The sequence below is a fragment of the Rhizophagus irregularis genome, chromosome 22 (assembly GCF_026210795.1).
Source record: "Rhizophagus irregularis chromosome 22, complete sequence".
NCBI classification, from domain to species: Eukaryota; Fungi; Glomeromycota; class Glomeromycetes; order Glomerales; family Glomeraceae; genus Rhizophagus; species Rhizophagus irregularis.
The window spans coordinates 2,319,139-2,330,236 of NC_089450.1; the positions used below are offsets into that span (position 1 = coordinate 2,319,139).

The 11,098-nt window shown below is 26.8% G+C and overlaps 1 protein-coding gene across 1 annotated transcript; it reads right to left on the reverse strand.

Moving 5' to 3' along the window:
• Positions 1-6,290: 6,290 nt before the first annotated feature.
• Positions 6,291-6,563, reverse strand: OCT59_014723 (uncharacterized protein; the record flags this gene model as incomplete). The annotated part of the gene is made up of 1 exon (XM_066150201.1): positions 6,291-6,563. One exon carries the CDS (start codon positions 6,561-6,563, stop codon positions 6,291-6,293), a length of 273 nt encoding a protein of 90 aa, XP_066002390.1.
• Between the last annotated feature and the right edge of the window lie 4,535 nt (positions 6,564-11,098).

Sequence of the window (11,098 nt, forward strand, 5' to 3'; positions counted from 1 at the left end):
TAAATAATTATTTTATATTATTTTCTTATCAAAAATAATAAATGTTTCTTCACAAATAATTTTAATGTTTAAGAATCTGAGGACGGAGATTTGCAGCGTAAACGAAAGATCGACCAAGGTAACGCAAGCTATCGTTGACAAAAGATTGATGTCCGTATGATACTTGGATTAACTTCAATTAAACAAGATTGATAAAATTTTGTCCGCCAATCTTTTATGAGTATGATCAAGCTTTTTTGATTTAAACTATAAATATAAAGATTATATTTATTTTATTCAAATCTTGATCTTTATTGACTATATTTTATAAAAAGAATTCAACTATAATCATAGTATAATCATAGTAGATCGATACATCTTGATATATAAATCAACAGCAGATGAGGGGATAATCAAATTTTTTTACAGTTTTGTATTGTTTATTCATTTTTCAAATGAAGTCTTATCATTTGTATTTTAATATCTACAGTATTATTATACTTACGATTTAAATTATTTCTTCGCATGAGATTTGAAATAAACGTATTAATGATCAGGTGATATAGTTTAAGTAGTGTAATTTAGTGGTGCAGATTTTTGAACCTTGGGTAGTTACATCATTTTTTTTCAACGTCCCGTCAGTAGCGTCACATTGTCGTATGACGCCATAAATGACTTCGCCATAGATGGGTAAATGGATTGCGTGAAGAACTAAATATACCTAATACTAATAAAAAAGTTAATAACAATATGGAATTTAATCCTATTGAAATACTAGTTGATAATGTTTTAAATACTAGATTAGAGTAAATTGTTTACATGCTATCATTATGAATTTATATCCTTCGTTTATCATATGGGCTAATCCCAACTCACCAACCAAATGTCACATGAAAATAAGTGTGACAATATCGAACCAATCGAATTTAGTGTAACAAGCGAAAAAAAAATCAAAAAAAAATATTTCGAACGCTTCTTTTATGTAATAAAACCATTATAAAATACCGTCAAAAATAAAGAATAACCCTTAAAAATATGCTGTTTATTATATAAATACATATAATATACAATAATTACAATAATTATTAAACAATAATGCCTAAAAAATAAAAATAAACCTATTAATATATTTAAAAAAAGTTTTACAGCGTAAACTGCTGTTTAAAATGCCTTAATAAACGTAACAATGTGCAAATAATGTTATAAAAATAGAGCACATTATACTAACTTTAACATGTCACATATTTACAACATCCAATAGGAAAACGATTCCCTGACGATTCCCCACCATATTGTTTTTTTGTAGAAAGCTTATCTAAGTTTATTTTATTTGCAGATCATCACAAATTTCATATATTCCTCAATTATATCACCTGATCATTAATTAATGAAATGAGTCATATGTATACTAGTAATAGTATAGAAAAATGTTAAATAATGCTGTTAATTAAAAGAAGCAGTAATTGTAATTATATTTATTAAAAAATATGCTAATTTATTTAATATTTTTATTTGTTTTAATTATTTAATTATTTTTTTAATTACGTCATACGTCAAAACTCAACTACCTAGTCGCACCGACAAAAAATTTAGCGCATGGCCGGCGTTACAGCATTATGTATGATCACGTGAAATAAACAGTGAGTGACGAATAAGTTTTTACCTACTCGAAAAAAACTGTCCCTCAAACATAAACGGTGAAACTCGGACGAGGGTGTGACTATGTGATAAATTAAAAAATATGTCACGTGATAGCAAATTTTTGCTGGTGCGACTGGACTAGTTAAGTTACGTCCATTATGTTACGCCACTTGAGACCGCATTACTATCAAAAGTTTGCACCACTAGTGTAATTGCATTGAATAAGAAACGCCAATCAGAGACAATTTAAAATCATTATATAGTATAATAAACTAAATAAAACGCCTAATTTTTCTATTGTCTATAATAAGTCATTGTTAATAAATAAAGAAAATGCTAGAGAATAATAAGATTAATTTAAATGTAATGTAAGAACAGTTGGTTGTGCAGAAACCAAGGTGATCCTGAGTTATTTTCGCTGAGAAAGAAAAACCGAGTTAAATAATTCCAAAAATTGAAATTTTAGTTAACTTTTTTTATATGCACAACGAGATTATTTGAGCTCCCTTTACTTTACCTAAATTATTATATTTATTTATAAAAGGTTCTTTTATGGGCTCATTCAATTTTGATTAGTTTCAAATTCTGTAAAACTAAGTTGGAACAATTAAAAAATAGAATAAATAAATTTACGAATTTTTTAAAACAATCCGAACGCATTATATAGCAATATATATTCTATTATACATTACGTTACATTAATGAGTTACTAAAACGTCTCTAATTAAGTAATAGTAAGCAAGTGCGTTTAGCCATAATTAAGGTAAAGTTTGTTTATAACTTTATTGCCTTCTTTGCTTGAGTTCTTTAAATGATTAATATTATTTTATTTTTAGCGTGAGATTTGTTTTTAATAATAAAGAATTTATAATTATTTCATTCTAACATGGTTGATTACGTATAAATAGTATAAATATTATTTGTTTTGCTATATAATCAAACAATACCTTTTTTCCGGCTAGAGAAAACTAAAGACAGTTGACTGCGTCGAAATCACATGACTAGTGTTTGGCACACGTACACACGTACAAATAGAAATCGAATCGTCTATTTTTATACTGTATATATAGAATGTTTAAATGTAAATTTTTTTATACATCATGTGAACTGCAAACTACTTTCATTCGCGAAATTTTTATATTAAATCATGTATGATTATATATATAAAAATATTCTTTTCATTTACGTTATCGCCTTCGTCATGTAGTCACTATTGTACCAGTATACTATTTTTCCGGACTTAACATCCCTAGTTTAATAGATCCGCAGGCGCAGAATACAGTAACCTTGAATTTTATTTAAGCTTATTTACTATTATTATTCGAAAGAGATAATGGTACAAATAGAGTAACTTTTTTAAGCAATAAAAGAGCACAATCGATCCGATGGATTCGATTGGATTTGTTGATTTGTAATAAAAGAAACAATATATTATTACATCGTTCGACTGATAGGGTATAATAAAGCTCCTGATTGGCGCATCTCATAGATAAAATTTTTATGTATAAATAATTATACTCTATTACAGCCATATATTACACGTTTACTCTTTTAGTAAAAATTTCCCCTTCCCTTTTATTTGAGGGAAGAGTCTTCTAATGAGAAGAATTTACTACTGAAACAGCCGAAAAAATGTTGTGTAACACAAATCAGTAATGAATAGGATTGTTATACAAAAATTCACAATGGAATTTACTAATGTACCCATTGTCAGCTGCAAAATTATTGGGGTTCTAAAAAGAAAGAATCCTAACGAATATGATAATAAGTAATACTCGGCGAAAGAAAAACCTTGTTTAAATAGACTAACTTGGCTTCTCTTTAGTTGGTGATTTCTACGATAACAAAACAAAATTCAAACTCTCTCCTTAGTTTCTCTAAAACGGATGAAACCTTATTTAATTGTTAAAGTTTGTCCTTTGCTATATAAACGACTCATATAAAAATTTGCAAAAGGAAATAAAAACCTGTCTTTATCAACTGCCCCTTTATAATTTCTTATTTATATTACACAAAAAAAAAATATTACACGCGCCATTACCTTTCTTTTTAGAAAACATTTAAATGTAAAATAAAAAGATTTTATCTCAGAAATAGCAGAAGTGGTTAAATAAACCCGATTGTGTTGTCTATATATTAAATTTTTTATTATATAAAGCATTTTTTATATATTATATTCGGTTACTAGTTACTACTATAAAAACAAAAACTATAATAAAACTTTGGCGTAAAAAAAGTATTGGAGTAATACAATCTTTATAATCAACACTTTGGTTTGACAAGTTGAATATTACAATGTTCAATAGTATGTCATGCATTAAAAAAAAAAAGACGCTTAATTTGGTAGTTTAAATGACGGGTCCGACCTGACCCGCATGATGCATTTTACAATAAGGAGATCAAGATGATGGCATCAGGAGGATCAAGTCCGATACTTTTTGCGTTTAAATAGGGTTCATGCATTAAAAAAGGCGCTTAATTTCCTTATTTGATAAATTGACAAATTTTCTTCACGAATAGAAGGGTTCTAATCGTGAGATAAATAATTAAAATTAGTATCAAAAGTATGTACATATTTACCAAGCATGTCGATCGCGTATATCGAATTTTTTTTATTGTATCATTGTCAGCAAAATCACCTCATCTCCTCTCGATCCCATTCGTTCTTCAAACTTCACCACACTGTACGCTGCGCCACATTGTAGGAGTTGATTAAAATTAAACGTGATCACCTGATCGGTGTAACGTTTCACTCGGTCCAAAGCGAAGTTACATTCAATAAATCAAAATAAAGTATGTATGAGTATTGTAACAACCTTTTCGAATTACATAATGATATTTTTAACTTCTTTGAAAGTTACGAATATGGCAAATGATACGAGAAACTATAAATATAAAAATTTTGATTATGTAATCATCTTGTAATCCAATTATATAATAATACATCAATAAATTTATTACTCCAATCATATTATTCATGCCTAATATTGTAAATTATCTATAAATCTAATAGTTTCATTATTATTTTTATGATTATCGTTACATATATTCTTGGTAATGACAATGTACCCTCGATTTTAATTTTTGCTAAGAATTACAAAAAATACTGATACTTATCCTTCAATACAAATCTTAGATTTATTATGATCATCATAACATTTGCAGATAATGAATTAACAATGCTATGATTATTATTACAATTGGATATTTCACAAGTAAGAATTTGTAAAAAAGAAACTAGAAAATTACAAACTACAGTAATTTGTTAAATTATCAGATAATGTCATATAATACGATGATATTTTTAAACATGCCTGAATGACAATTTTCGGTTATAATTTTCCAAAAATCAATTAAGTTGATAATTATCAAAAAATTTTATAATTTTTGTTTTTTAATCAAAATATGTGTCTTTCTTGAATAAAACAATTATTTCGTTATTATTATTCAGTTTCTTTATTCATTCTTAAACATACAATCAAAAATAATAAAACTATGAATAATGTTTCTTCACAAAAATAATTTTTGATATATGATTTGCTGTGTAGACGATAGAGGTCGAACAAAGTAACACATTTATATTTACTGTATGTATGTCAAAAAAGGTAAGACCCGGAGTGGGCTGCATTCAAATGAAGTGCTTTTTTCAAATCTAATAAGGGGTAAACAATTCTGCACTCCTTTATTATCCCTATAAAAAATTTTATCTTTTCATTCACGGAAAATGTAAATAATTCGATGGATTTCGTGACATAAGATTATTAATTCCGGAAATATGAGCCTTTTACGGAAAAAAGATGGGGTATAAAAAACGGATTGATTTTTTTTACAGGGTATTTTTATTATTAAGTCATTTAATAATTTCGACACGAATGATAAGTATAAATCATTTATTTTAACATACTTAAAAGAATAATTAAGCACTTATTAAAAATACCCCTGAAATAAATATTTTTATAAGTTGAAATATTCCAAATGCTCATATACTTAAAATCGATTGTTTATTTAGGTATTTTATTTTATATTACATGTATTTCTTCAGTGTATTGATTATATGATAATAAAGTGCGAGCTTGCGATAAAAACTCTCAAGAGTTTTAATTCAACTTCCCAAAAGTCTTTCAACAGACACTAAGTTTTTTTTTTTTTTTTGAGTAAAAAAAAAAGGAATGTATAAATTACGTGAAGAATTAAAATGAGCAAAACTATGATAGTGAAAAAATATCCGACGTTGTTAAACGGATATTCAGCCTTAAATAATCGGATGGTCCGAACGAATAGTAAATAAATACAATTAAACTAATAAAAAAAATAATTTCATTTCATTTATATAGAATCAAAACTAGTTTTATATAAACGTGAATTTTTAAATTGTAAGTCGAGATATTCCAGAACTTAAACTCTCTATAAATTGTTCCATTTTCGAAAAGAAAAATAAATATTGTTTTTGAATGGAGCGAGAAAACGTAAATAATTGAAAGGAATATAGATTATGTACGAGATTACATTGATGAATCAGCATTATAAATTTAAATTTCGAAATGATTTTGCCAACGATAATTGAAATACGGATTGAAGAAATAAATTTTGCCATTTAATTCAAAGGTAAGTTTTCAATAATATTTGAAGCACGAATTAGAAAGGATTATTTGAATTAAAAATAAGATATTTTAGAAAATAGACCCATTAAATATTTGGCTTGCGAATTGATTGTTCGTGTTCTGTCTTGATAACTGTCTAATGTGAATCAACGTATAAGTATTAATTATACTTCTATATCTTATTTTTCGTTGAATTCGACGGTTTCTTATACGATAGGACAATGAGTTGGGCATAGGAAAAGATTGAGTCGAAGCGTCATCCATAAAAGTGGACTCTTCATAATCGTTAGTTGAGTAAAATGTTTGATTTGAAAAATCGCGAGAAATATTTGAATGATTCATCGTAAAAACTAAAAATTTTATATGAACTAAAGGAACGGATTATTGGGTACAGGATGGAAGAAAATAATTTTATATGAGTAGAACGTCAAAGAAGATCAAGTTATATATATATTTTTTCCACTAAATTTTATGGTCATATTTGGTGACTACACTCATAACGGTACAATAAACGGTTTATAAAGAAACAAACTCTCGTTTTTTTTTATTTATATTATATTATATTACGTTATATATATTACATTATTTTATTATAAAATACTATTAACATTAATCAATAATCTTTTTTTTATATAATTACCATTAGAGGCTTTATTCAAGAACAATTTTTTTTTAAAGTTTTAAGTTGAGTGGTTCCTTTGAGATTATCTATCAATCAATAAAAATTATTTCTATGATGAAATAATATCACTTTATATTAATTGATTTTTAAGTCTTGTAATAATTTGATATTTCTTTGAAAGAATATAAAGCGAATAAAATATTTCCCTTTCACAAACAGTAAAACAGTACCTTTACAAATGTTACGCCCAAAATTGTAAACCTTATTTTCAAAAAAAATCGACCAATTGGAATTAATAAATAGTACGTTAAGTAAACAATTTTCTTTGTTCTTTCGATTACATTCTATTACCTGATTTATGAAAGCGCGAAAATCCATGGTGATCTAAACAAAATTAATTATTTTTTGATTGTTTTTACAATTGATTTCATAATGTACGAAGCCTAATCATTTTTACTCATTGCCGAGAGATACTTAACACATTCTGTAAAACTGGGTAAAGCTTAGAATAGGATAAAAAGTATATCATTGGATTTCGGTGCATCTGTGCCGAGTACAATGGTAATGTATAGTTTTCGTTTTATTTTGAACCATACCGAATATTATCGAGTCTCTGTCTCTCGGCAAGGAGTAAAAACTGACTTAGTGTTCCGTACATTATAAAATCAGCTGTAAATTTTGATTCACGATAATTGTACTTATTATTCCTATTGTATAAATTTGAATACATAATTCTAGGTTCTTTATCGTAACTCCTTTGAGTGATATTTTATATATTTTATATGATAAATAAGTAAATGAGGTAAAAATAAGTAACCAAATTAATTTAAAAAGTATTTTTGGCCTTTTTTGTGTAATTAAAATCGTTATCTCGTTATTGGGTTGCAGACATTTCTTATGATAAGGGTAACTACCAGTTACGTCTTGACTTATGTTAGTTTAAAATAAAAAATTTGGCACGTGATTTAAAAGCACGCAAACACTCTGCAAACTGCGTATTTTACTCGTCGAATCTTAATCATTGTTATAGGATCGCTAGACATATCGCTCGTAGAGCAGGAGCTTATTGCTACTCGATTCTTCTCAATGGAATAAATTCAACAAGTTATACTAGAGTTCATTGGATGGAAATATAGCATATTGCAAAAAATAACAGTAGATGTAATGGGATCATCGATTATATTGACTTGTGAATGAATTACAAACTTATTCTATTAAGGATTTTATAATTAAATTAATTTTTTATTCGACCAAACAATTCTGGAATCAGGTTGTGTCACGGAACGTTAAATCATAAAGAATAAAATAATTTTTTATTTATATTATACCTTTTATGGGTGTAATCGATAAAGCTTACTTTTTTTATTTGGAATTAATAAATTTATCTACCAATCTTTCAGTTCATGGATTATCTTGATTGACTATTTTTTTTTTATAAAAAGATTCAACTGTAAAACAATGGGGTACATTTAATATAAAAATCACAGATGGGAGATAATCAATTTTTTTTACGCCAACATTTCTATTTTAGTATCTATATACTTTCAAATTTGGTAAGGCTTAAATTATTTTTTTTTCGCATGAAAGAAATAAACGTATTTTTGTATTTGTAAACATGTTATCATTCAAAGAAATTCCAAATGAGTTTTACGTTAAGGAATAGTTAGAAGCGGGAAGGTGCAACTGGCGTTTTCCCCTTCTTTTATTGAAAGATTCCGGTGTTTCAAATAAAATTTTCTTATATTGTCGATTATATTGAGCCAATCAATTCCAAAATTAGATGTTTATTTCCTGATTTGGTAAATTTTTTAATTTTTTAATATTCTATATTTATATATTTTTGACGACCAAACGATTTGCGATCACGATATACAGATAAACGGATAAACGGAACAAAATATTTTTCTAGTAACAAACATGATTTAAATTAGATGTTCTGCAAAAGCATGTCAACCATGCGTATATCACGAGATCGTGAGTCAAAACTCCTGTTATAATTCTCGGTACACAAATTACACTGGTTTTTTTCTAAACAGATAAACAGATAAACAGAGTTAAATGTTATTTTCATCATTATTAATCAATTGTACTACAGTATATCGTTGCGCAGAATCAGCCACAAAACTCAGATAGCGTATGCAATTAATGTTCCACGTACTTCAATTGTCATAAATAAATAAAATTCAAATATTGAATTTTAGATACAATCCGTGATTATTGTTATCGCTCGGTAAATGCTATAACAGTAAATAACATTTACTTTTTCTTATCAAATTCGGAATAAAAATCATTCAATATTCTTCACGGTAGCCCTTGAGAAATTCTCCGACAGAATTCGCCTTAGACCTTTCAAGACATATTTCTTTCTTCATCTGCTTTATTTCCTTTCTATGGATTAGTCTAGGTTATAGAGTTGGACCATTCACCATTCAACTTGGCAAAGGCCCGCCTAATTAACTTTTAAAATAGAATTTACGTATTACTTTTAGTTTATCGCTAGATATTTTTCTATGTACCGTATATTGCGGGTCACAAATTTCAGAGGCACCACCATGAATTGTTTATGATAAAATGCTTATATAGTAACCAGAAAAATGTTTTTTCCTGAAACATAATAAAATTAATAAATTCGGGATAAAAATTTAACGAAAATACGTACTGTAGATAAATATCCCCTTGTTCTTTTATTATTGTCATGCGGACTAGGCTAAATCGAAAATAAAATATGATCATTATCTTTTTTTTATATAAATAAAGCTTCGATTTTTTTTTATTTCTTATAATGTGTGATACCAAATGTTAATAACCATTGTTTACATCGTTCAAAGAAAAAAAAAATCAAAGTTTGCAAAGATGAAAATTTTTTTTGCGTTAATGACCCCAAAAGAAATATAGCACATATTTCATTTTATGAATGAAAAATAAAGTTTGAAACTTTCTATATAGTACTGTATGTATATATATGTACTTTATAACAATAGAATTCATTTTGATTTTATATCCATCGAAAATAATTGACTATTAAATTAATAAAACCAAATCTTTTTCAGATTTTCAGATTTGCATTATTATACATATAGTGATGTCTTCACGCATTATAATCAATTTATTTTTAGTAATCAAATAAAGGATTTAAATGTTGAACGGAGATAATGACAGAATTATTCCGTTTTCATAGATTTTAAGGACGTCCTTTAAAGCTTATTAATAAAAAATCTAATTTTAGTAAAGAAACCAATCAAATAATAAAATAGATTGATTGAAATTATTAAAAAGGTCTTGTGCGACCTAATACTCGTTATTGATCGGTTATTTAATTTCTTATTTTCCTTTTTTGTTACTATGGCGGGTTATATGTACATTTTATTAAAAAATTATTATTTTTATCAGTGATTAAAAAGTATAATTATGGAATTTGTTTTTTGCTCACTCGCGCAAAATATACATGGAAGCGAATTAGGTTCAAGCCATGTCGAGATATTACGGCATATTACGGCATATTACACCAATCCGGAAAAACACCGGTGTAATACTGGTGTAATACTATTTTAATATAAAAAATTTAAAACTGATGAATTAAAAATACTCACATATTCATTCTGTTACCAATATATAATTCAATGTTGAATTATATAAGTTATTCATATATATATATATGATAATGTATACATAGTAGTAATAACTGCAATGAATAAAGCATGACAAAATAAGACGATAACTTAAATTTTAACTATTTAAAATTCCGCTTATTTTGGAGAAAATGTCAAAAAACCACTAACTCTGGTAAGATGACAATCACCAGCGGTGATATTCACTTTATTTTTCTATTTTGAATTACAAGTTAACTAATCAAAATCGCTAAATTAGTATATACGTTGACGCTTTATACGTTACACAGAGAAATTTTATTCGTTCCCGAACAATGATTTTTTATCTCGTGATTAAACGTGAAATTTTCGTTATTTTGAAAGGTTTGCATCATCATTAATGTTAAACAATGCACCTTTAATTGATCATAAAAGGAATATTCTTATTGGAGTATGAAGTTTTTTTTATTTATCGCCTTTTTCGAATTAGTGCGATCCCTACATAACACCCCCTAAAAAAAAATTGATTTCCAAAACTTTGCGATTACCGGCAATTTTATTGTTACCATTAGATGAGAAAAAACAGAGACCTTTTTATATTTATTTTTTTTATACAATTTATTTTCTACAAAATAATACAGCAGGCGTAGGGTCTAAATGAAATTAAT